General features: G+C 35.3%; 1 protein-coding gene across 2 annotated transcripts in view; it reads right to left on the bottom strand.

Moving 5' to 3' along the window:
• The window catches only part of SCFD1 (sec1 family domain containing 1), a 51,690-nt gene that overhangs the window by 9,109 nt on the left and 14,703 nt on the right, over positions 1–27,878 (bottom strand). For both annotated transcript variants that reach the window (XM_009886933.1, XM_009886935.1), the window contains 11 exons: positions 24,465–24,604; positions 23,955–24,045; positions 23,534–23,607; positions 21,197–21,278; positions 13,709–13,805; positions 9,705–9,775; positions 8,698–8,777; positions 8,067–8,129; positions 6,951–7,026; positions 4,983–5,036; positions 237–289 (listed from right to left, as the gene is read on the bottom strand). In XM_009886933.1, the coding sequence (XP_009885235.1) occupies positions 237–289; positions 4,983–5,036; positions 6,951–7,026; positions 8,067–8,129; positions 8,698–8,777; positions 9,705–9,775; positions 13,709–13,805; positions 21,197–21,278; positions 23,534–23,607; positions 23,955–24,045; positions 24,465–24,604 (881 nt within the window). The remainder of the gene's footprint in view (positions 1–236; positions 290–4,982; positions 5,037–6,950; positions 7,027–8,066; positions 8,130–8,697; positions 8,778–9,704; positions 9,776–13,708; positions 13,806–21,196; positions 21,279–23,533; positions 23,608–23,954; positions 24,046–24,464; positions 24,605–27,878) is intronic.

The raw sequence follows: 27,878 nt of genomic DNA, 5'->3' as shown, positions 1-27,878 counted from the left end.
TAGATGTTAGCAGCGTGTTCAGTCACTGGAAGAATTTATTTTTTTTTCAGTGTTATAAAAATTTATCTGGTTGATCCAATTTCCAGCTGTGAATTCCTTCAACACCAACTGTCTTGATGTAGAATTAATGATTAAAATTAATTACTTGTAGTCAGCAAGTAAAATAAAAACAGATTTCTTAAGTTAGTTCTTTTCACAGGGTACAAGGAAAGAAGCAAAAGTCATAATAAACTCACCTGTCACTGCCGCGTAGCATCTTGGGGTCAAAATACCGGTAGTCATCTGTCTCCTATTAAAAAGTATGTTTTTATCTCAAAAGACTGGAATTTTGGCCTATGAATTTCTGCGTGTTTCTGTTACATTAAACCTCATTCAAACCGACGTCATTTCCCATTTAGCAGTCACATCATTCAAAATTAATTGTGGTGTCCACTAATATTTATAGTATTTGTACATAACTGAACCAGTACAGAACAAACAACAGCGCGAGCGCTACGAGGGATGCTATTGAACTTTTTGTTTCTGGTTCATCTAAAATTGACTGTTACACACTTTCCAAAAAATACACTGGTTGCATAATAAATCCCAACAGAAAGGCAGTATGCAGACAGAAAAAATTAAGGTGTTACCAGCCTGAGAGGAACATCACATGGTTGGTTATAAATGCTAAAATTTTCCAGGTTACAGAGATCTGCTATTGATTTAATATAAAACAAAACACTTCTATGGCAATCAACACTAAATACAAGATAGAGCAAAATCTGCTACCGTTATGTAACTTACCCTTTTCATTTCATGATTTATGACTACTATTAAACCAAAATTAAGCTCTTGCAGAAGAAATGAGTTCCACAAGAATTTGAAAAGTGTGACTGTCTAAACTATAAAAAACCTTTTTTACTTCACACAAAACACTGAGGTGCTTCCAATATTTTTATTGGCAACAAGCAGGATTTTTGCCAATTATTACAGCTGAAAAACAAAACTTCTTAGTAACTCCTTCTGACAACTTCTTGGCTTTCTTCTGTTTCTATACTACGTCTTCACCCAGGTACTGTGAAGTTTAGTTTGTGGATAAACTGCATGCAGGACTACAGTTGATTTCATCTGGGTGCTTACATGAGGGATCTCTGTGTTTTGATGATTCTGTAGAGCAGAAATAATTCTTCTTGTGTAGTAGACGGATTATCTGGGGAATTTATTAGAGCTCACAAAGCAAAACTATCTCTAATACTGCAAAATATTTAGTATACAAGTGGTGGTTACACACACAGAAAATAAATCTATTTGATATTAAGGACTTTTAGGTAATTACATAAAATAAGTCTCTTATCCTCAAGTTTGGCATTTTAAAAAATTTAATTTAGATCTAATTTCACACTGAACCTCTGTAAAATGCTTTTCTATGCTCCACCGGGAATTTCAGCTGCATTTGTAAAGTCTGCCGGCATTCATGATTTTGGCAGCCTCGCACATAAAAGGTGGTATAGCTACTCTGAAGTAATGAGAGAGCTGGGAACGGATAGCTATTGCTAGACTACAACTGAGAGGTATTTGAGAAATATTTAACTCAGATAAAGAGCTGCAGCTTCCCTGCTTGTTAGAACGAATTACAGATTAACGCCAGAACTAAAATCAGAGTTAAAAAAACAGTATTACAAACATTTCCTCCTGAACGTATTACTCCTGTGGTTTTTTGCTGTGGGCTTGTGTACGTAGACACATGAAAAGTGGTAAAGTAACAGAAATGTGATAAGCTCATTTATTTTTTTGTTGTTTAAATACACTGTTCCTGCTTTTTCAGTTCTGAGGGCGCAGGGAAAGTAACCCTACTAGATTTTACTTGCTTTAAGAAATAGCTAGTCTGCCAATAAAACCAACTTTATAGCGCTTTTGTTACACACAACTGAATTTGTGACTTCCCTAAGTAATTCAAGAATAATACATACTTTTGAAATTATAAACGGAATTTTCAAGATTTCAAATTACAATGGAAAAAGACCCATGGAAACGTCCTTGACTTTCAGCTTGTGTTTGTTTTTCTGCAGACGTAAAACATGACTAGTTTGGATTAAGGAAATCCCCCATTTTTAGAATTTTTCATTGTAATGCATGAAAGGTAATCACACAATATATCCTAAGCCTGCAAGATACCATACTCACTGAAAGGGATGAAATTAACCAAAATACAGTTCCATGTTATCATATATAACACAAGCAAGATTTATCTGCCTCTCAAGTCAATATAAATGTACATACTGTACTGACAGATTTTGGGACTTTGTCATAAAAATATTAAAGGTTTACTTATCAAAGATTGCCCTTCCTCAAGAATCAAACCATATTGTGGAAGATACTTAGAAGAACATCCATAATTCTATAGTATGTGGTGGTCAATTTCATATCTATGGATTAAAATTTGTGTATAGTTGACAGTATGATTTTTGTGTGTGTGTTAGGAACATTTAAGGTTTTAATCAATTCTATTTAGTGATACCAAAATAAAGCAACTACATTATTAGATTTATGAACAGAACATGCCTTTATGAAAACACAATCCCAAAAGCGCTTGCTTAAAAAACTTGCTTTGACCAATAAATGGTACTATTAAAAAAAACAAGTAATGGATTACTTTAAGGTCATCAGTGAATGTTTCTGAAGAAATATTTCAAGAAAAAGTTAACTATAGTTAAATAATTAGACAAATTTAAAAAATTACAGGATGATATTATTGCCCATAAAAACTGTTCTATCTTTTCCTGCTTCTGAAAAACTTGGAAAGCACAGGTGTAGACCCATTTGTCCTTCCTGGTAGCTGTCCCTGTGACACAAAAGAAGCAGCCGGGACAAGTAACCCGCAAAGTGGTTTGCAGACAACCCTACAGAGTTTTGCACACTGTATCATTCTGAATAGGTTTAAAATGTCAACTGACAATAATATTTGTGCATGTTGGTGGTACAAGTTGTACATTTCACATATTTATTTTACTGCTGCATTTTGTATTTATAAAATAATTTTAATTATTTATGTTCATTGTAATAATTGTTTGACTTCTCAATAATCTTTTCTAATTTTGCATTACAACTTTTACCTGTACGTATGTGTCATACACTGCCCCCTGTGGTTAGTAAGATTCAATAAACTATAACGGAGGTTTTTTACCGTTTTGTAAAAACATTAAAACCTTAAGCTTTTTTCCCGCCTCCGTTTGTATTTTGCCTGCAGTGCAATAGTTTTTTTATTCAGGCAAATAGAAAAGGACCTCAAACACAGAAGATGAACGGAGGCCACAGTGGTGTATTTCTATACATTGTCCTTTTCCAGATACAATTTCACTTCTATTGAATGCGCAGCAAGTCTAAACCTATTCCACAATGACTCTCTGGCTTGCTGTTAGCTGAAACTTACTCAAAAAGTTGCTGTCAATTTTCCTACAGGTTAGAATCATTCTTTAGGTCTTGCCTGGTCTCCTATGACTTGAAAAGTACGACTCCCTGTTTTGGGCCATGACTTCCAGTCTCTGACATGGCAGTGAAACATGAAGCCGCTGTCTGACAGACTGGCTCAATCTCTGCTTTTTCAAGTGAGAAGATCAATGTTTTCTCCAAATTATCAAAGTGATCGTGGCTGTTTTCTGCTAAGTGAAACGTGACAATATCAAGTCAGAAAAAAACCAAAAACCATATGACTTGTGAACTTTTCCAAATCAATTCCTAAACTTGTAGGCTGAGGAAGCTAGTGTTTGTTTTTTAAAAAATGGTTTCATTTTTCACCTACTTGTAAGTTATCTGTAGTTTTTAATTTCACCTTTCTGTATTAAGTGTTCTGAGTGACCTCTACTGGTTGACTAGCTAAAATTTGCCCTGTACATCTTTTCCAAGTCTTGCAAATAGGGACAACAATCCACTGCCTCTGAAAACAGTGTCAATTTGTTTGTTGAGAGAAAGCAAATTTTGTGCTAACAATCATGACACATATTACCTACGAAGTGCAGTTTAAGAAGGGACAGGATTACTTGCATGTTGATAATGTTCATGTTTTACCATGACGTATCTCCCCTTACATCTAGTTAATACCTGAAGGTGAAAGTGGACTAAGAACAATGTTTTAAATCTACTAACCAGAGTGAGATATTACAATTGTATCTTTCTGTGTGACGCTGATGTCATTAAAACAGGAGGACTGATACGATGTGGCAAACACACTAAGGCGTTCTAAATGAGCATTAAAAGGTGATTTTTTTCAGAATAAATTTGTGCACAGGATGGTTGTATGTAAGAGTTCTGAAGCAACAAAATACAGTAAGAAAAAAAGACTGCTTTGGCTATACACTATGTATAAAAAGACTTAGGGCTACTTTTAGCTGTAAATTCTAGCAAACGTCTTGACTATCTAGCTAACATTTAAGCATTTCAAAAGTCTGTAACTTATGTAAGTCTGAGTACATTTTCACAGAAACAAGGGGAAAAGAGGACTTTCCTGGCACAAAACCAACTCTGCTTGCAAACTGAAAGACTGCATGAGTACCAAAATATTTCCTTCTAAATAGCAAAGCTTTAAAGATGTGGGGAACAAAATTTACTCTAACATACCTCTCTGTAACTACTTCAGTTCTGAAACTGCGCTCTTAAAAATAATTAAAATCACCTTAATGCAAAGAAAATTTCAGCCCACAGTTTAATTTTTAGGAGTTCAGGAGCAACACAAACTCAGCATAGCACAAGAGTAATAGAAGCTCAGAATAGAAAAAGAACTCAAAACCACTAGTTTGAATGAGACGCAATAAATTGTCATTATTTAGAAACTACTTTTATGCAAAAAATATTATGAAATAATTATGAAAATGGTTCTATCTTTGAGCTAATGCATGATTAGATTTAACTGCATCATTGTGAAAAGAAATAGCCATGGAATATTACATATCACAGACTCAAGATTTCATTTGTTCCACCGCTTTCCACATGAAGGCGGTTGTACTCACAGGGTTTGACTTCATCTCCATCAGGTTGTCCAGTATACGTGTGACTGGAAGATTCTGTAAAACGTAATGTGAAATTAATGGAATGCTGAAATGCTAACTAAGAATTATTCACAGGCACGCTATTATTTACAGAATAGTCTACAGAGCACTTGAAATACTACTTTAAACAGTTTTCCTCCTATATTTTGTAAAGGTTGAGCATTTTTATCATCACCTAAATTACCTTTCTGTACAGAAAACGCGAACATCTCAGGAGCGGGAAATGTTAGCTTGGACAACAGATCTGAAGTATTAAACAGTCAAACCACTTTAGTTATAATAAACTGAGGGAGAATTTACATAGCGATGGAATTGTAAAAGTGTCTTGTTGACAGAACATATGAAAAAAGGACGTTCCAAAGGATGATTCACAAGTAACACTGAAAAACGCTTAGTAAAAAAACAATGTAAAACCCTGAATGACCAAATGAGAAATAAGAAGTTAACTTTAGTAGAAATACCACAGACCTGCATCAAGCATAAAAACATGAGGAAGAACAGCATTTTATTTGGCTACCCCAAAACACACGGAGAAGAAATTAAAAGCCAGAAAAAAAATATCCTGAAAACGTCGGCATTGTGGGTTCTTACTCACTCAGAACCCAAAACAAAGCAAGCCATTTTGTGAAGAATAATACTAACTTTTTAAAGCCACACATGTTAAAAGAAATGGCAAAATGTTTACTATGAGAAGAATAGGAAGTCTCATTTAGAATACAATTATTATCTACTGTTACAAGTAACATCTGAAGATCTCTCTATAAAATATAGCATACAGGCAAGTTGCGTATTTAAAACAGTTTCCTTAACTATATTTCATGACATACCATTGATTTATAACTGTGCAATGCAACTTATCATATCTAGTCATAGTGAAATTCCCACAGAATTAATTTCATTGACTACCCTATCAAAGCCACAGAAACAAATTTTTATAAAATTTACATGATAGCCGATACTTTTCATACAAAAATTATGTGTATAACAGGATGGCTACACAAACAACGGTTCTGATAAGACTACCTATGTCAAAAAGATGCACATTTAATTAGATGTGATATTTCATTTTATTTAGTTCTGATATGCTGTATTTCTAAATTAAATTCTGGTTCTTCCACAAAGAATATCATATAACATGACGAGTGATCTTTTTCTTATGTCAAATGTCGATGTCAAAATGTTACAGAACTATGATTTTTTTAACTGTAAATATTTATTTACTGCCATCTGACAAAAGTGCGCATTGGAGAAAATAATGCGTCCTCTACAGGGAAGCAGATTTCTAGGAACCACAATTCAAAATTTCAGCTACGAGTTATTCAACCAGTGTCTTTTTTTTTTTTTGTTGGTCTGTTGGGGGTGTACATCAAAATTTGCATGCAAGTTATGTTCAAGTGAAGTGAATAGTTGAAGATGGTCATGTCATTATAAACACACTTTGATTTTCAAGCATATTTCCAGATTATGGTTGCTGTATATTGCCTATGCGGGAAAACTAGAAATGCTTCAATCGTAACTGAACAGAGAACGAACACTTTCAGCCTTTCAATCACTCTGGAATAGGTGCATTTAATACATGCTGTTCTAAATAAAGACACAGAGGTTTGTTGGGTTTTTTTTAATTTATGAAGGTCCAGTCTATTTTGAGTATTCCACAGCTGCTCTTTTTATAATATTGAAGTCAGCCTGAATTACACATACCAGAATCTAATTCCTTACAAATGGAGATATTCAAAGAAAATCTGAACATTACTCATTACTTGTCTAAAAACTGGAAGCTATGAAGCGATCCACCAGCAGAAGCTGATGCTTTGTTTTTTTATTGTAGCGCTGATTTTATTAATATGACAGAGGTATTGAAACTTGCTTTTCTAACTGTTCACAATGCTCATGTGATAAGTTTTTTTCTTTATTGATTTTTAAACTTACTTGTTGCTTCAGTACCAAGTTCTTCACTCCTTCCATTACAAATTGTGATCCTGTATTCATAACACGTGAAAACAGACTGAAAAACAAAATAAAGATGACGCGTAAGACCTTCTTTTTCTAATTTGCATTCTTAAGCTTTATGCTGACATCTAATTTCCATTAAAGTTGATGAGACAGAAGTACCAAGTCATTCAATTTGTTATGAAATACATTCTTCAAACCACACGCCAACCAAGCGTATGGGAACACACGTATAATCTAGCAGTTAGATCCTCACCTATCAACAGGAGTCTTGAGTTCTAGTCTTTAATCCATTCAACAGTTTATTTTACACCTTCAGTAATGCAAGGATTTGAGTGCTTTCAAGTGCGTGTCCTAATCACCGGAGTTAACAGAGATGCTCAGTGTCTCCAACCAATCAACCAGTAATTTTTCCAAGTGAGACAGCACTGGAATTCTCTCTAACCATACTGTGCCACCGTTTCCTTACAACAGTGACAGTGCATCCCTGAAAGTAAAGTTGGTAATGAGGATTCAAATCCTCTCAAGCATGGAAAGACCCAAGTCCCATATCCTCCATGGGGTATATGTACCCTTAGCACAGTCATTATCTTTTCTTTTCATGTCTTGAAATAACTAACTACACCTTTCAACAAGCAGACAGACACCCAGTCCAGAATATCCTAATGAAAAAGCAGCGCGTTCTTGCATCCCTGACAGTCTCCAATCCCTGCACAGAACTGGTTTTGAATACATAGGGCTGTTCCTCTCTTCTGCCATTGACTAAATAAAGCTCAAAATGATGGCTGTCATAGAGCCATTTCCTGGTGCTGAATTCTTCTCCTGCGAGAGCTTGTGCATTTAATGTGCAGATGCAGGTATCACTATATTAAGTTACTTTGTGGATTTAGTCACAGATCCTTTTATTTTGCTGTGTGTAAGTCCTATGCACTGTTAAGGGGAGAGGAATGCTTGTAATTTTCTGTAACTTAAAACTTCTTACAAACAGGGAAAATGTTTTATTCTGGGCCTTGTATAGCACTAATCACGCTTTCAGTACTACTAAAATAAGCTAAAAGAACCTAAAGGCTGACAGAAAATTAATCAAAAGCATACCCCAAAGGTTTCGGCGTAGCGTTTCCATAGCTGGTTGGAGCTGAAGCCATCTTAGTGAAAGCCCTGTGAAAGCAGGGATAGAAATCAAATGCTTATCTCATGGCACATACTGCTGTAGAATGTTCCACTCTGGTCATCTGAAAGTGAAAAAACTTCTGCTTCTCAAACTCTTTCAGGTAGTAACTACTTATAACATGCATCCCTCTTGTCCAGAAATACTATAGTTAAGGAACTGAAAGGAATTAGATTTTATACTTGAAAGACAAAGACTTTATTTTGATACCATGTAAAACTACAATAACTGATAGGCAGCATAACCCTTTGGTATTAACTGAAAAAATCTGGAGTCTGAACTAGCACAACTTTTCATTTAATTCAGTATGTTGTTTCTGTCTTGGATTATTAAGTACACTACTATGTGTCATGTTCAACAGTGTTCTAGCATTACTGGAGTTCAGTTTTAAAATAAGATTTGCACATATGCATAACAATGACAGCAAATTATGCCAGAATGAATGTTTAAGGACAATTTACAACATATGAGAAGTAACACAATTCTCTGGTAACAGTGCCGAGTTCTGTAAAATTACCCAGTTATAGCCTCACATAGAAGAAAAAAGAAATTACTTACTTCCATTGTTTTATGTAGCTCAAAGGAGCAAGATTACAACCTGCATCCATCAACGCTTTTTTATATTGCTCCAAATCAATCTGAAATTATGAAGTGGAAAATTGCAAAATGTTGAAACTACTCTTAACTCTCTTTATACCAAAAACCAAGATATTCTTATCTAAATATTAAATAAGCAGTTTAAAATAATAGCATTAACCAAAGTTAAAAAGTAATTATGAGTCTTAATCCCATCTCCTACCAAGTATGAAAATGTAACTTAAAATGCAATTTGCTATGAGTAGCTCTCACTAAATTTAACAGTATTTGTGGAATTAAATCTTGTGCACTTTCAGATACTGGAACAGTCTTTTATATCAGCATCTTTGAAAAACCTGACAGAATACTGTTTTTGGTAAAATGTCACAACAGTAAATAATAAAAATGAAGAGGAGTTAATATACATTTATAAGAATACTTTCTCTTTGCCTAACCCAACATATTTTTTCTATCATAATATTTCTACAGTATAAAAAAAATCTTCCTTGAAATTAATCATCATAAGTTCAAAAGAAATAGTAAGAAATTGTTTCCTGAATTATTCAGATACTGGCACAAGAAGCATTTCTCCTTTATTCACCTGCTAGTCAACTGACCCAATTATTCCTGAATATACAAGGATAGAGTGAAGAGTGTCATATTAACATTTTGGTTTATCTCCTTCTTTTGAGCAGTGGAGCAGAATAATAGAAAGCATGCCAAGATCTGTCTTGCAGAAACTCTGAACTAAATATTTCAAAATATAATCTTCCTTCTTACTAGTCATTCATATCCTTTGAAATGGTGGCTAAAGCTTTGTGAGCAGATTTACTGATAATATTACAAAATTTATTTAAACTTTTAATATTTCCTGGACATTTCACACTTCACTTCAAAGAGAAGCAGAAATACCTATTTAGTGCTGAAATGACACAGAAAAATCCTGTATGGTAAAATTTGGTGTTGGAAGTTGTGAAGAACATACATACCTCTGAAGGTGCCTGTGCTGAACTTATGTAATAGATGAGAAATAATCTCATTTTGTCTTCTGGAGTTCCCGCTGCAGTGAAAAAAAAAAAAAAAATTTAAAAACTACAATTGTAACTATGCTGCTATGTTAATTGCTCTTCAGTAATAATATATATCTACATTCAGATCTTTAGTTATGACAATAATTATTATCTATAGCCATGGCCTTGTTCAGTGTATAAAATGGCAGAAAGACATTCAGCAATTTTATTACAAGTTGGGTTAAACTGCCTCACTGTTTCTGAAAGTTTACTTACACCTCCCCCTTTTGCTTGTAGCAAATATTATTCTTCAAATAACATATTAAATAAGTTATGTAGTGGCATTATGCCTTATTTTATGTGGGGGCTGCAAGCATTAGCAGGGATTTCATGAAAGAGGAGACTAAAGAAAAATCATAAAAGTAAAAGCCACAGCACATTATTTTTTAGCTCTGCAATTTGTTTATGCAGCTCTATGGTTGACCGTACCGAAGCACTTGAGGGCTGAAAAACCACCCATGTGAACTTTTGGTCAGAAAAAAAGTCCTGAACTTCCAATTTGTCTTCAGGAAGGATTTCATCTCCTGAATCACCTTTTGTCACACCGTTCCTTGGAGAAAAACACTGCTGCAAACTCTTGAGAAGCATTATCAATGGCAATCAACATTCATCTTTGCCAGATCAAAACGATGATGTGGCCGTGCCTGGGTTACTTAGACTACAACCTACTACAGCAGATTTTGAACACCATCTACTTTTTTCTAGAAGAGAATCACTATCAGTAAAGACCATAGTTTCAAAAGAATATTTCATATGTACCACTTCTCAAAGACAACATTTCAAATCTTTAATCCAATACTTCATTAAAAAAGCTTGATACCTTTAGAGTACAGTATTTTATAAAAATGTACTTTCTTGTACCTGTGGGTAAGAAAAATTATAACTTTTTTTTGTTTTGTTTTGGGTCCCCCCCCCCCCCCATGGAATGTGGACCATGTCAGCAGGGGATCATCTAATCTAATCTGCAACTTTTGTTTATATGTGAGCACATATTTAGTTTGGCAGAAGTTAAGAGTAAGTGTTGTCACAATGAACATTTACGACTTGGTACAATTTTTCTGGGAAATAAGTTTTATTAACCGTTACCAAAAACCAGTAAGCCAGAAGATGAAGAACTGAAGAAACTTTGTATTATCTAAACCAAAAGCCACCTTTCACGGTAGACATTCTCTTGGAGTTCACTTGGGTAAAAAAGCACTTAAACATTCTAAATATACAGTGTAACTGACTTTGGTTTCTGTAACTGACTTGGAAACTTGGTTTCCAGCTTGCCAGTTTATAGCCTATTTCAGTACCTTGCTGATCACCAAGTTTTAGTTTCAACTGGAAGCTGCTGGCACTCGACAGCATTTCCCTCGCTGGGCCTATTTACCATGTCTACAAAACTCCTAGAAGGTTTGTGCTTAGAGGAGTGTAAGTAGTCTCACTTACACATGAGTTTAAGTGATATTTTGTCTTACTAAAACATAATAATTAAATATATATATATATGTGTACACTTTACTAAATCTTAGGAAAACCACTTTGTTTGGCAAAAGCACTCTACTCTTGACATACTACTGATGTAGACCACAGCTGTGATAAACAGCGATAAGACCCAGGTCAGTCGCCTGTAAAACGTTCACTGTTTTTTTCTGGGCTACGGTCTGTGGCAGCATAGAGAGGCAGAGTGCTAAATGTTCTGAAGAAAACTTTGGTAAACCTAGAACAGAACGATTTTATTTTCCACTCCAAACCCAGCAGGCAGCCTTTAGGGGTACTGATTAACCACTAGAGCAAAGCAAAACCAGTCACTCCTGTTTTATCACTACTCCAGGATATACCAATATCCACTGAACTGGGAGGCAGCTAATAGCCCTGAGTGGTAGATTAGTACAACATAGTAAGAAATGGGAGGCTGAAGCCTGAAGCTGTTAAGTGGCTGAGTCTAACTGCTTTTGCGTAGAGCTCTGCAGATGTCATTGTCCACAAGACAAGTATCCCCACAGACAATGCAAACAAGTGGTTCACCACTAAGCACTGGAACTCTTGAAGCATTACTCCTTAAAAACGTTCTCTGCTGGTATTTCTCAGTGAATCACACAATAGGAAGCTGGCCAGTTTTACAAGATAGCATGCCCGGAAATACTTGCTGTGATTTCACTTAAATCCTTTCATTATATAAACTTATCTTAAACCTAGGCAATGCATATGAAATGCTAACGTGCTACTGTGAACACCTGAATACTTAGGTTATGAAGGAAAACTCTAGATTGGAAATCTCATCTTTCTCTTGCATAAAAACCAGGAGCTTAGCTAATTGAAATGTTGATATGCTACATCAGGCTTGGAGAACAATTTGCTTTCTACTGCAATCTAAAAACAGATGGAAAATGTGGATTCAGGTAAAATGTAATTGATCAAGTAGGAAATACTAGCAAGCATAATAATTTCTGTTTTCATATCTGAGCTCACGCAAACATAACAGCTGAAATCAAAATAGCACATGAACAGTTAATTCTGAACATGGAAAAGGACCAGTTAGTATTGATGCTTAATAAAAGTACAGATTATACATATTTTTATTAGCTTCATATTAACAATGAGTGTCTGTACTGAATCACAGAATGATGCTCGACATGAGATTTTCTTTTAGTTTCTAGACTTGATCCAATACAAGACTGTAAAATTTTAGCTCAGACTTCTACCAACCGTGTACTATTTCTTTTACTGCCTTTTGATTCTATAGCACAGACGCTAATAAAAGATTTTTCTAAAAAGTCAGCAGGGTTTATATATACTCCTTCTATAAATATGAATCATTATACAAACTCCAAGCAGACATTATGTCCAGTATGTAGCAACAAGACTACACACATAAGCATGCAGTAACAAAACATTTTCTTAAACAGCACACTGGGAAAAAAGCAGGAACCCTGCGTCTCTAAATGCTCGAGGTTTGCCAACATACTTGCCAATATGCAGACAGGCCAGTGGTCATAACTTAAGTTTTACAATCTTGCTCTGCAGGTCATTTTGTTCCAGCCAACTGGTATCACATAATATGGAAATTCATCAGAGGGTTGTGACATACCTCAGGTTGGAACGAGAGTTGATGCTATGATGCTATGAAAAGCTGAGAACCCATTCTGGTCTCAACCTTTTACAGAAAGAATCCCTAGTGACTCCTGCTAACAGAGAATCTGAGGATCACCCAGCGTATAAAGCTTTGTTATGGATGAATCATATAAGAAACAGAAGCTGGGATGCATTGCTTTTAGATGATAAAAACAGACATGCCGCAGCTGGGTCACCACATGTAAAACTTTGGGTGAGTCTCTCATTGAACTGGCCCATTTACGTCTTGCTTCCCTTCTCTCCTCCATCTTTTTCCTCACACAAGAGAGCACCACCTGCATTACAAGCCCTCAATCTAACCAAATTCTATGAAACACCCTTTTTCATTCCATTTGTGAGGTATGCTTGTGCTATAAAACATGCAGTAGGTTTTTAAAGAATCAGTATTGTTCAGACCACACAATTCCATGCTATACTAAGAAATACTGGAGAAGCACAAGCGTTAAAATATTTTGACCTTCAGAAACAAGAAGTTAGGAAAGATTGATCAACCTGGTCTAGTAGGAGGTGTCCCTGCTTATGGCAGGGGGGTTGGAATTCGATGATCTTCAAGGTCCCTTCCAACCTAAACCATTTTATGATTCTATGATTTTAGTGGAGCTGCAAAAGTTGCCAATATTTTGGATATTACTCAACCAAATACTAAACTCTCTCAACTGCTACTAAAAGTCAATAAAAAGCTGTTTTCTTTACAAGTCTTGCAGAGCTTGCACATAAGCTCTTTACCAACCCTGAAGCGCCAGCAGGTACAGTTTTATTGTCCATCATAACAAATTTTATACCAAGTTCAGGTTTAAAGTACTCACCATCTGGGTCAGAAATCATGTCCAGAAGAGATTTATCCAGAGTGGATTTGCTCATTATTTTTTCCTCATATTCAAAATACACATCCAGCTTTCGACTCTGTTTAAGAGTAAGCGTTGGGGTTAACATTTAAACACTATGAAAGAATATTTATTTCCTCTTTAAAGAAGGATATAGTTTTAGTTATCAAGACCGTTTTTTAAAAATAAATAAATAAATAAATTATCAGTAAAAATAACTATTGCTTGCATTATAACATGCTTCTATTAACTCTCAGAAAATTTACGCTTATGTAATTCTCATATTAAAAGTGAAAATGCAATTATGCAAGGGACGTCTGACATGCAAATATTAAACTGGGAGACGAGCTTTGTTTTCAACTGTGGTTTTGCCATAGCTGAAAACTACATGCCATCATATGCAGTGTTATGCTGTAACAGGAAAAAAATAACGTTCAAGTGAATATTATCCCAAATTTATGCTGAACCTCAAGTCTCTCAGTCAACAAGGCAATTACTCAATGCAGATAAATGTGGGAAATTCCTAAATACGTTAAGGCAGCACCCCAGAGAAAAGCTGGCAACTAAGAACTTGGGCTGGTACTGAAATAACTACCTCAGATCAAAGGCTTGCAATAAGTCATTCACACCAAAGATGGAGGACTTCATAATTAGATTATCGTGCCAACACTGGAAAAGAAGTCTCTCATTACACAATGACACATGTAGAGCAAGTTCTGAAAATTCTTTTTCAGGGAGGATGGCACAGGGACTGCACAAAATTAATGAGGCAAAAGCTTTACGAAAGACATGACATGGCCATGCAATTAATGGTTGCATCGCAACACATCTGCACAAACAGCCAAGCTTTGCGCTTCTCAACCATCATATCATCAACTTACAATCTAAAGATAGAAAAACACATTCCAAAACTTATTTAAAAAACTTCTGTTACATCACAGATCATTATGAGTGTTTGAACATTAAAATGTAGCATCGCAACAAATGTTACAACTACTCAGCTTGCAAAACTTTAATATCCGGTAACTAACTAAATCCGGGTGTTTGGACACATTCAGCTATGTATTGGCTCAGAGAGGAGACCGGCAGAGTGATCTCCATGTCGCTGCCTTGGAAGTGTTTCAGCTCCACATCACGCCCGTTGGGAGACCGCAATGATATTGCCGGAGTGCAGCAAGAGTCACCAGGGCTTTTACTGGGTTAAGAGACTCAGGACATTTTGCCCGATAATGCTGAGGCACGCACAACTGCTATGGCACCTTCTAATCCAGTGCAGTGGTGGTTGTAATGACAGAAACATAAAAACTTTAAAAGTCTGGTTTTCATATGGTTTTGAATCCTACTAGAAAAAATCCTGAAATCACAAGTAAGGAAATGGAATTTTTAAAAAGTTATTTCTCACACCCCCAAAGAAAGGAAAAATGAAAGAAAAAAAAAAAAGAAAAGGTCATTCTCCAGCCTAAGTATATTAGGATGTTTCACCTTCAGAGTATAAGTTCATCAAAAAAGAGTTGGAGATGAGAATACAAAACAAAAGAAGAGGTAAGTCACAAGAATATTTTAATATTGAAAGACTTTGGCAATCAGATTATGATGCAGGTAGCCACTTGCTTCCCAGTATTATTTATATAATACTTCTATTTCTCATTCACCATCTACTGAACGCAGTAAAAGCAGTTACTTGCAGAACAGCAACTTAATTTAAAACTTTTGTGGAAACTTGTACTTGCAGCTTAAGAAGTAAATTACCAGGAAGTGTGCTCAAAAAGTGACCAGTTGCTACTTTTAGGGGCAGAAGGATGTCTTCTGTTGTTTTGTCATAATGACTACGGCTACATATAAGGTGTATGAAGTGACCAAAAAAAAAAAAAAAAAAAAAAAAAAAAGGAGCCAGAAGCCAGAGCTTCTTTCAAGCTATATTTATCCTGAGCTCATGCTGTAAGAGTAACCACAGCCAAATTTTGGTAGTGATGCTACTGTAAAACCTTGGATTAATAAAAAAAAAAGCTAAAAGTTGAAAGTGATTATCAGTGCTTATGTTGCATTAGTTTAAAGTCTCAATAGAACTGAGCTACCAGCCTTTTTCCAAGTCCTTACTTCAGATGCAATTTGGTATCCAGCATGTCCGACACGTTCTGTGACCTCAATTCTACAGCATTGTGGCGACTGTCTGCGTTAGTTTCCTTAACTCTCTCTAGACTGATAAAACAATCGCAAAGAAACTACTACAATTTTTCTAGTCTTTCCATTACATTCACTTGCTTTTTTTGTTTTAACTACATTTGTATCTTGTTACATGGAGCTAAATTTATTGTTTTTAAGTTTAAAATATTTTTCCCAGACAAAAGGCATTCAACAAAGAAAGGACTTTCTTTAAATCTGGAAAATTCTTATTAAGGTAAATATATTATTGTTGAATTTGGCAATGCCTGTATTATTTTAGCTGGTGATCTGTTTAAGACAAATTTATTCAGATGGCATGTAAAAATGTACAACATAAAAAAAAGATACTAATACACGATATTTGTTTACAGATGAAATTTTAAATAAAATTAAATAATCCAAACACAAGTCACTTTCAGTTGTAATAACAGATTTACACTTGTTAACTTATTTGGAGCACAAACTAGATAAAATTCTTCTCAACCTTCTTGCAACTTTATGACCGTTTGGCTAAGACTACCAAACAAAACAGACTACCTGCAGTAAAGAAAACTCACTGGTTGCATACATTTGCTCTACTTTGAACATAAACTGAAACATTAATGGTACACATACACTCATTCTCTTAAAAACTTTCGGGCAATTACTTTTGAAATGTGAACTTAGCACTCTTTGGGGAAAAAAACAAAAAAAAAACCAAAAAAAACCCCAAACCAAACTGAAAAACCTAAAACTTCAGGTCCTTTATTTTTATCCACAATAGGGACATCAGAGATAAGCAGCAACATAAAATTTTCAATATTCTCTTTCTGATGTGACATAAGCACGAACTAAAGAAATGGATCAATATGGTGAGCCTACTTAGCTGCTTCTTCACTAGATAACTAACCAAGGTTCCTAGCAAAGATACCAGTTAGGGCAGTATTTTTTTTATACTGGTTCACTAGGAATTAGATGGACACCTAATCAAATTTCATGTGGATTACTGAATAGCCTTAAACACTACTAGTTACCTTTTGACAAATTTCCCAGATATGCCACATCAATGAGACAGTTACTTGCAGAAGAGCCAACTTGTCTATGAAGTGCTGATAAGAAACAGATGTCCCATTTAATTTAAGAAAGTTCAATTTTGCTCACTCAATGGCAAACTCACAGACATGTCAAGAGGAAAAGCTGGGGAACGGGAGCTAAACATTCCTGTAGGTTCAATAAAAAAAAGACAGCAAAGACGAGGTTCTTACAGGTGCCAAACTGGCAAGCCAGTTGAAGAAAAGTAATAATAAAAAAACAGTAATAAAATCAAGATGCATTTACGTTTGCAGCTATTACCTTTCTGCCTCCTGCTCCTGATTTCCTAATATGAAATCTTATTCTACACCAACACCATTCAGGAGACCTTTCTGGCTGCCAATTCAAGGACAGGATCTGTATTGCAGTTAAAGCTCTACACTTCAGCTTGCTTTGTCTTTGTTTTGTATAAGCATTCATCTTAGCATCTTTAGAAACAGGCCGTTTCTAAGCCAAAACTTATTTTAGGGGAAATTACTGAAGTGCATGGGAATCCCTACCTGAGCACTGTACTCCAAAACAAACACAAAATTCCTTCGTTTTTAAGCAGAGAAGTGGAAGCATGACCCATTGAAATCTCTTAGAGGGTCATTTTTGTAAGGACTTGTTGGAGACTCTCCTATTGTCTTTACAGTACAGAGGCTCCTCCTTTTAGAGAGACAGCAAACATGCAGAAGAAAGGAAATTTTTTTAAGAAATTACTGGGAGGAAAATCTCAAAGACACTGACATAAAACAAACAGAAATAAGAGCCCCCAGAATGAGTGAGGCTGGTCGGGTAATTATAGTGTGCTCCCAGCAAGAGGAAAAAAAATTCTGGGAGAAGGCTGAAAGAGGCAGCTACAGACAGTTCCCTTCGACTGAACTGCACAGAATGATGCCAGAAAGGTCACCTCAACTGAACTCAGAAAAAGCTGTTGTTTACTGGAAAGTTACTCAATTACCAGTTCTGAACTACAGAAAAACAGCCTGGACCACTGTGACATATATACTTCACAAACACATACCATTTCTGTTCACATGGTAAGAAAAAAATGTAACCTCACTTTAAACAGAGCAGTTAAAATAGTAGAATTCCTTTAAAAAATATGAATTTGATAACTTGAAGGGCCATTGGCAATGGACTTATTCAAAGTATCAGGCCTTGAGATCAAGCAAAATCAGAGATATATGAGAAGAAAATTTTGTAGGAATTAAAAAAACCCAAACAAACATAAACCAAACAAGTTTAAGTAATCCAAGATAGTAATTCACATAAAAATATGCCACTTAAATTCATATGTCTAGAATTCTAACAAAATATTATCTAATGTACCCACTCTCCAATTAATCATTTTAGAAAAGTGTATGTGTACACCTTTTTATAGAATCATAGAATGGTTTGGGTTGGAAGGGATCTTGAAGATCACCTAGTTCCAACCCCCCTGCCATGGGCAGGGACACCTCCCACCAGACCAGGTTGCTCAAAGTCCCGTCCAGCCTGGCCATGAACACCTCCAGGGATGGGGCATCCACAACTCCCCCGGGCAACCTGTTCCAGTGCCTCACCACCCTCAGAGTAAAGAATTTCTTCCTAATATCGATTCTAAATCTACCCTCTTCCAAGTTGCAGCCATTACCCCTCGTCCTATCACTACATGTCACGACTGAACATACTTCAGTAATCCGAGTATTCATATTAGAATGACACGGAAAGATAAGCATTACTTGAAACTCTAAAGCGCTAGAAAGATACCCATAATTCTAGTCCTAAATCTGTTATCTGTTGGGTGCAGTCCTTCAGTCACTAGCTTCTTCAGAGAAAAAACAATCAATGCAAAACAAGGATGTGTTTGTTCTAAGCACTGACAATAAATACTTGATGGTTCACTTCGTGAAAAAAGTGATGCATTCTTTCCATTATTTCACTAAACACTTAGATATGCCAGAAAACTGCCAGGACCCCCGAGTATGTGATTAATTTCTGGTTTCCTCTTGCTGTGTCTTAGAAAATGATCCAAGAGAATGTGGAAAGCAGCTGTAAACTGAACACTAAAATATGACCACAAAAAAAAAATTAAATTCACTTAGTATATCTAAAGCAGGTCTCATAGCATTCTTTGCACTGATTCTCATATACGTAGAGAAGAAAAAGGCTCAAATGCTTAATGTAGTAAAAAAACATAATGGATAACACAAACGGCCTATTTTAAAGTATGAATGTGCTTCCAGATTATTTTAAAAGTCAAAATATAGTAACCTGAAGAAGAGCACGGTGCCTCACTAGCTCCTCATGACCTAGACTTGCCTAGACACTTGCCAAAAAAATTATTTCTTATCCTAATCTGGTTTAATTATTTAACTGTATATAAAATCTATTAACCACAGCCTCAAGGCGCCAGAGTTTCTTTTAAAAGTACTGGCTGAGATATTGCCCTTTTTGAGGGTATTTTTGGGGAATCCATTAGGTAGAGTACCATCCTGCATGTTAAAATACCACAACTCGAGATAGAAAGATCTGGAGAGTGAGGAGAAGGGAGAAAACAGACTGGCATGTCTGTGCTTTGGCATAAGCAGTTGGAAGAAACTTTACATTCATTCAGTTAAAAGGCTTTAATATAGGTAAATTCCAACAGAAAAAACATGTGCTTCTGCATTAGTTTGAGTTTAGGATAATTTCCTAAATATCTGGAGATGAAGGGAGTGATTCTTTCTAAATTAAAAGATGATACAGATGTACATATCAATATATTGAGGAAAACACATGCCCATTTCTCTCACAATCTTCTTTGACAGCTATATTATACGAAGATAAGGAGCCTGAGCACTTTGCAATATCAGAATTAAGAATCATTTACGGAGAAATGAATCACCACTCCTTGGGGAGTAGATCTCTAACAGCAGGCTCCCTGTCAGAGGAGGGAGCCGAAGGGCTGGTAGAGCCCTATAGTGGAGGGACCCTACAGTAATTCCTTCCACCTCCAGGTAACAGAAAAGTGTGTCACTGTCACCTAATGGAGAATGAAGAAGCGCGTATGACTCCAGTCCATTGCCAAGAGGACACTGGTGATCAAAAGCGATGTTATTGCCATTCCACATCCTGCTCTGAAAGCTGGCTTCCAGCCAACAAATTGTATATAAAATACTACTGGTGTAGGCCTGCCATTACCCTCTCAATATCTTTCTTAGAAAAGTGAATTTACAGACAAGGCATCCAATAAATATCGACATTGTCAACTTCTATTTTTTTCAATGGTATTAATGTACTGCTTTAAATTGCCAGATATGAAAATAGACACGCCTAATACTGCAAAAGCACATAAACTAGCCCCTACAGTCATAAGCCAAAGATAGAGATGCACTTTTACATATTTATAAAATTGGGGAAGATATATAATTAGTTTATTCATTAAAATTCAGAATGAATCCTTTGTTCATTTATAGTACTTAGTTCAAAAAGATTCAGTAGCAGTAATGACTGAGGACAGATCTTACACACCTTACAACTGTTAAAGTTAGCTTCAAAACCCATTGCCTCCCATGAGTTACAAATAGCATGGGGTAAAATTTTTTAACTATTGATTTTCAGAGAGACTTGGTGCATGAATCGCTTTGAAAAACAGAATTTCATTGTTTCTGAAAGCCTCATCTATAATTTCTGTTCTCATACTGTGAAAACAGATCCATCAGCCAAGTTATCTTAGCAGTAACCATGGTCTTTACTTGATACTGAAACCATCTGCAAGTTCTGAGACAAGAGCAGCAGATCTAAACAGATAATAGGACAAGCACCCTTCTAAAGTGCTTAAATTATGCGCAGGACATCTAATACAGACCCTGCTGGAAAGACCAGTTTAGTAACTTGCATCATTATTGCCACACCTCCGGGTATTTTTGTTGGTGAAGGTACCCTTCTGATAAACACACACAGGTGAGAAAATTGTTTAGACTGAAGTCATAAACTTATTTTAGAAAGACTTCAACCCACAATAAAGGTTATGGCCATCATAAAAAAAAAAAAAAGAGAGTATACTAGTAAATTCTGATAAGAAAAAAATTAATGTTTACTTCAGTTTCCATGTAGAGGCATTCAAAATTCATTCCCTCTCACCCTTCAACACTAAGTAATGTTACACAGCGATTTCTGTAAAAGCATATTGAGAAGGCTCACTTTCTTATCTTACTTCACCTGCTTAAATGTAATTCTCCTGGTAAGGAGCACTACTGAGAGAAAACTGAAGTTGGAGAGCAATCATACCTTTATATGCTCCAAAACGGCTGTTGCAACATTTGTATGAAGATCAATGAGCCTCTTCTTTTCCAGAAGTTCTGGAAGAGAGCTGAAGAGATTAAATACAAACTAACCTGCTGAGTTGCGCAATTAGTTGAATTATGTCTTGTGTACAGTCATTACGAAAACATTTATAGAATCATGAAACAGTTTGGGTTGGAAGGGACCTTTAAAGATTATTAAAATCTAAAATTATAGAATACACTAGGACTGGAACTAAAAAAATGACAAAGTATAGACGGAACAATTCTCATAGAAGAAGGATGCTATCCAGACGTAATGTAGTAAAACAGGCTTCTACCTTCACTAGTAAAAAACACACATCATGGGGGTAATTTAATATTCCTATTGAAAGCTTGTGATCAACAACAGATATATGCCCCACTTACCTAAACAAATCATCTACTAGAATTATGGCTTATATAATCAACATTTAGTTCACATGTGATACATATAGAAGTGTCAATATCTGCCAAATAGTATCAAATAACGTCAAAAAAGTATCAAATAATATTACATAATAATAATATCTGTCAAATAAACACAGAACCTCTGGATGTACTGGAATTTGTCACAGGTGCTTCTGCATAGAACACAATTCTCTATGCAGGATTCATGATTGAAATATTTTCTTTTGTGAAATGGAAAACTGAATGGTTAAGTTTACTTTGCAGAAAATTTGTTATTTTAGGTGTTGTGATGTATATGATTTTCACTTTCACATCCAAAACCAACCCGGACAGTCAGTGTCTTACTCAATCTAATAATAAGCAGATGAGAAGGCACTTAATGCCATTGACTGCATGTCCTGAAGAACCATGGTGTTAAGTAATTTCCTCCTTTAAGCAATTATATAAACAATGTTATCTATAATGGTTGGCCATTAATGACCTTAGAGATGGAAGGTGATTAGTACTGCCTTTGTAAAAGACTGCATTTAAAGAGAAGAAAGAAAGAAAGAAAAAAAGAAAGAAAGAAAAAAAAAAGGACAGGAGATCCCCTGTGTTAGAACCTCTGTTTTTTAATTACTAAGAGATATTCCAAAGTTTTCCAGAAATTGTAAAGCCTAAGACAACTCTGAAGGGTACGTTCTTCCTGCTAGCAGATGAGGGACAACAAAACAGCAAAGCCTAGTTTAATTCTTCCAGCAGAAACATGACTAAATGCAAGACCTTAATAGTATTTGGACTTCTCAGCATAATCCTAAAGATTAAAGCCGAAACACTGCAGTAAGAGATTTTACTGTTATACATTTTTCTGAGAGGGAACAAGACTTTCCTTAATTGTGCCAGATTACAGAAGACAGTTACACAGAGGCTAACTGAACAGTAAAACCTCCTGATGAAGCTTTAGTCATACAATTTTGGCAAGCATCAAAAGCTTTAAACTGGTAGCAAAAAACCCAATTTCATACCTTACTACCTTAATCTGAAAACCAGCATCTTGAGAAGTACAAAATTTTAAAACTTTATAAGGGGAGCTTGGAAACACGTGCTTGCTTTTTTGAAACTGCTTAATCCATCACACATCCTTTGTAATTCCAATTAAATTCTAACCAGGGGACAGCATACAAAACAAACTCACAAAGAGACAAGTAACTAATGCAGACACATGCTGGATTTCAAAGGACACTGGGCATATTGCACCATCTATCCTCAGAATAATTGTCGTTCCTTCTTCCTTCTGATTGGGGTCTCAGTGAAAGGCAGCAAACTGAACATCTCCCTTCTCCAAAGCATCAGTAGAATGAAAAACAGATTTATCATGAGGAACAACTCTAAATCTCAGATTTTCAGTGTCATCCACGATGGCTGGGTCTCCAAAAGCAGGAGAGTAAATTTCCCATTCAGAGTTCTTAACGACTATAATCTTGCCAACAGATGTTACAGTAACTACATTAATCAAAAAGTAATTAATTACACACTGTGCAAAGCAAGCAGATGCTTCAGGAAGTGCATTTCACTAGCAATTTTTTAAGGAAGAAATGTAGAGGTAGGTATTTGGGTTTTTCTGGTGGAAGACTGTAAGAAATCTATGATGCACCTAGGTTATTCAGCTTTGCTGAGGAAACACTCCAAAGCCATGCGTAAAGGGCTCACACACACATGCTGTGGAAGTTACGTGTATAAATACTTGTCTAGGACATTGCATTAAACTTTACCAGAATTATGAAGCATTTTATTATTGACCTGAATAGCCTACTTTAAACGTTATTTATTTCCAAGACTATTAAAAGTGAAATGACAGAGAGAATTAGAAATGGTTCCAAATTAATTAAACAATAATGCATTATTGATTACTTACCTGACAGCTGAAGTTAGCTTGGCTGTATTATCAGAAAGCATACTTATTGCTCCTTCATCCTCCCCTTCTATACCCTGGGTTTTAGGGAAGGGTTTGGGAGAAGAATAGAAATAGTCATAATAAATACAAAAATCACACACGCAAATACAGTCAGTACATTTAGAACTTATTTTCTCATCATGGTATTAATATCTGGACTGTGTTTTACAGTTATTATGGAAGTTATATAAATGTAATGCCAATAAACACAAGAAATCGAACCTCCTCATGAAACATCGTACTTCTAGTCCTACTTTTAACATTTTATTATGCCTAAAATTCAGCATGTGCTGATAATTTTGGGGGGATGGCAGAGTGGGCTAAGCATCTCTACAAGTCCTATTATGCTTTACATAAAGCACATATAGGTGATAAAACTTACCATGATACTTTTCAGTCTTTTGACTTCATCTTCTTGGGCTCTGTAGGATTCCAGTTCTTGCTGAACAGACTCAGCTACCTCTGGAAAAGGACTAATGCAATACTCTGCATTAGGCTAAGTTAAATCAACAAATTGAAACACTGGAACCAGACAGGTTGTGTGACCAAGATGATCGTGAAAACATTTTCAGAAATAGCAATACACGAATCATGCAGCAGTATCAAATCAGTGAAAATACTGATATCTTACTGTGGGTGTACTTAAACTTTTTAAGATATATTCACTGCTTTCAATATTTTTATATAATTTTGATAAGAACAACTTTGTGCTCTGTAACAAAAAGCTAATATACAATTACTATATTTGTCAATAGTCTTTGTCCATAATTCCTTAAAAAAGAAAAACAAAAATATTTTCAAAGAAGCTTAAAAATAGAACTATCATAATATGAACAACACTTAGAATCTCTATTGACTAAATTAATATAAACTCTGTACCTATGTAACTTACCTGCCCTTATGCTTTTGCCAGAATTTATCAGATGCAGTTAAATCATAGGACTTCTTATTTTTTTTCTTAGGTCTAGCACCTGCTGGAGAACTTTCTGTTCCTGTCGATTCTTCCAAGTTAACTCTATTCAAATGGAAATCCTAAAAAAAAGAGGAATCTTACGTAAATATTTGACAGTTTTTAATTATTTAATTAGTCTTTTATATTCAATCAATTCTCTTCTAGAATATTTTCTAAAAAAAATATTAACACAGCTATTTATTAGAATTCCATAAAAGGGCAGGAAACAGTTTACAAACTAACTAGATAATAACAACAGCAATGTAAGAACTCCAAAATTACTCACACTTATTGAAAAAACACCAAACAAAGCAACAAATGTTAAGCAAAGACATCTGATTGTCTCACATGCAAGCAATCTTCTGACACTGAACTCTGAACATTGTTTTCTGTATGGAAAATAAAATATTTAGCAATAACTGAGATCTAACAACTGACCAAAACTTTAAAGTAACAAAAGTTTCTGTGTTGCAGACAAAAAAGTTTTCTAAGGTTGAATTTCTCTTACACAACTACAGCAAATCTACCAAAGCTGCAAAGAAGCTCATGACATCAGCAACAGGAATATCCACTCTGAGGACTATTTAGCTACACCTTCACAGCTCTTTCCCAATTTTTTTAAACACTAGTGAAATAGTGAGTGTATGATAAAGCAACAGTTTGCAACAAAGCTACTATTTCTCCATATAGCTTTTCTTCTTCCACAGATGCACGGACCCAGAAACTACCTCTTTTTGCTGGATGACACAGTTATGCTCACATGTCAACACACTGCTCCCTGTACATCTTCTGGTTCTTTCCCCCATTCTTTTGCCAAGGACGACAGCTCTGTATTTTCTTCAGCATACATATTCCCTCTGGTTTTTAACAAAGATTATCAAGTATTCCACTTGCTGACTTTATTCTAACCCTTTTCAAGAACATTTAAAATTTCAAATGTGCTCTTTGCTTGGCAAATAATGATAAAGAGAGCTAAATCTTCAACTATACAAAATCTGCCAAGAATCTTCTAGAATAGATACATTTTCCAGAATAAAACTCCACTTTATGACGTTCATTATGGTATACAGAACTAGATTACTGAAAGTGAAATTGTCAAAGAAAATTTTTAAATGTTTCTAGTTATGCCTTGGCAGAGTTGACACTTAAAATGAAATACTACCAATGATCCACATGAGAATAGAAACAAAACCAAGTAGCTACTCAAAGGAAGCACATGCAGTCAATGAGCACAAACCTCATCTTATAAGCAAAAAAAAAAAAAAAAAAAAAAGAGTATTTTTCAAGTACATATGTTCAATAAAAACTTAAAGGAAAAAAAATTCATTTGAATGCAAATTCAGCTGTAATTTTTACTGCAGATCTCTACTTTGGCTCAATTTAACTCTCAAGTCACCTGAGTTAGTTTTGGCATTTACAAGGATTTTTACCAAAATGACTCTTATTGATCAGTATTCCTCCTTTCACCTCCCCATTTTGTCTTTATAAGGCTTTCTATCTATGCCTCCCATTTTTGTGTATCCACTCCTGAAAGGCTTTGTATTCAGAAACGGGAATCTCTTCATACATGTCTGTTTATGTGTAGAAACAGCACCGTTATAACCTAAACGGATGCAGCATGCAACTTTGTGGCTGGGTTAGCATTTAGTTCATCACCTCACAGAATTCCTGGACTACTGTAACTGAGAGCTTAAATGGAAAACAATTTATTTGAAAGTACAGTTTATATAATCATCATGTTGGTAACATTCACTGTTACAATTTATGGCCTTTTAAATGGCTACTGAGGTTATTTCATGAAATATTATGCTCAGTATGTGAAGAACCTGGCACGCTTGCCTTTAAGGTGAATAACTTGATTGGGTTTGAAATTCAACTTGGAATCACAGGCCACTTGGTTACAATTTTACTACACAAATTCATAATCCTATCAACTCAGTCAAGGATTAGATGCAACGTGTAACATTTAACAAGTTGTTCCAGAGAAACTACTGAAGCCTGATGCAGTACAGATAAATATTGAAGAACCCTCAACTCACTCTTCTAGTGTTATTCTAATACCCCTCTATATTTGTGGCACCAGTTGTCCTCAGCTTCCGCTACATCTTTGATCCCTCTGCATCGATGCGCCAAAGTCCTACCCCAACAAATGCCTGAGGCCACCCAACACTACCTTCTCTACCTGACAGCTGAGTAAGAGGCAAGTACACGGAGCTGTGCGTGGACTTACTACCTAGTAAGCACGAGTTTACTGATGAAATGGCTGGCAGGTAACAAACTGAAGTACGCGTAGACCTTGTGCAATAGCATCTACACCTGTAAAAATTCTAATTTGGGTTTCCATCCCCTACTCTTTCACTGATTTTCAAAAGAAATCTGCAGAAATTCAGTACTTCTATCTGCAAGTCTCTAGTCAGTTCAACAGTTATTGGAGAAAGCAGAGTGCAAACTGTGGGTTTTTCATATATGCCTTTCCTACAGAAAACAGTCCAAAAATTGTTTATTTGTAAAAATCGCCCTTAAGTTTAAGAGGAAGGGACTTTTCATAAGGAATGGATTACATAAAACAGAATTTAGAAGTGTCCTAAAACATCCCATTAGCGCTAAAGTATTCTCATGGTAGCACTGCAAGTTTCTGGACAACACTGTATGTATGACTATACAGTTCACAACCAGCTTCGTATATAAACACGTATGTGCATATTTTATGTATTCCTCCAACAGTCTCAATAATAAACCCAAAATATTTCTCAAAGCTAGATACTGAAATGATTTGCGTGACTAACTCTACAGTATAAAAAAAGCCTCCAGACAGTAATTATTCTTAATCATACTATCTTTTCTTATTTACTCCATAACTATAAAGAAAATGCATAAATCTTAGCTAAATAGTATTTGCTTTCATTCAAGTACATTTCTACTACTGCTTTTATAAAATAAACTTAAGGAAATAAAAGTGGTTTAAAGCTACCTGAATTTCCAAAAAATTATTTAAAAAATCTATTTTAGATTCCTCACAGTAGGGTGATATACCACTTGTTATCCCTATATTAAACACTTACACCACCTTGTGGAGAAAACCAAAAATACATATTTTTAGAAATTTAAACATACTAAAATCAATTTAAAAACTCATTAAAAGCATTTATTTTTCAAAACTTAATTGCACTTAATGGAGTTTGGAGTTTACATAATATAAACGATCATGAACTACTGAAGAAGAAACTAGGTTTGCTGAATTACCTAGATTTTGATAATATCGGGATTTTAACTTTTTAACCATTTTAGAAGTTATTGCTAAATAAATCATCCAGAGAAAATCTTCCAAGTTGTTTTTTACTAAACAACTTCCAA

Source organism: Charadrius vociferus, unplaced genomic scaffold, assembly GCF_000708025.1.
Source record: "Charadrius vociferus isolate BGI_N301 unplaced genomic scaffold, ASM70802v2 scaffold14, whole genome shotgun sequence".
NCBI classification, from domain to species: Eukaryota; Metazoa; Chordata; class Aves; order Charadriiformes; family Charadriidae; genus Charadrius; species Charadrius vociferus.
Note: the sequence above shows the minus strand (reverse complement) of the source record. Positions and strands in the feature narration are given on the sequence as shown.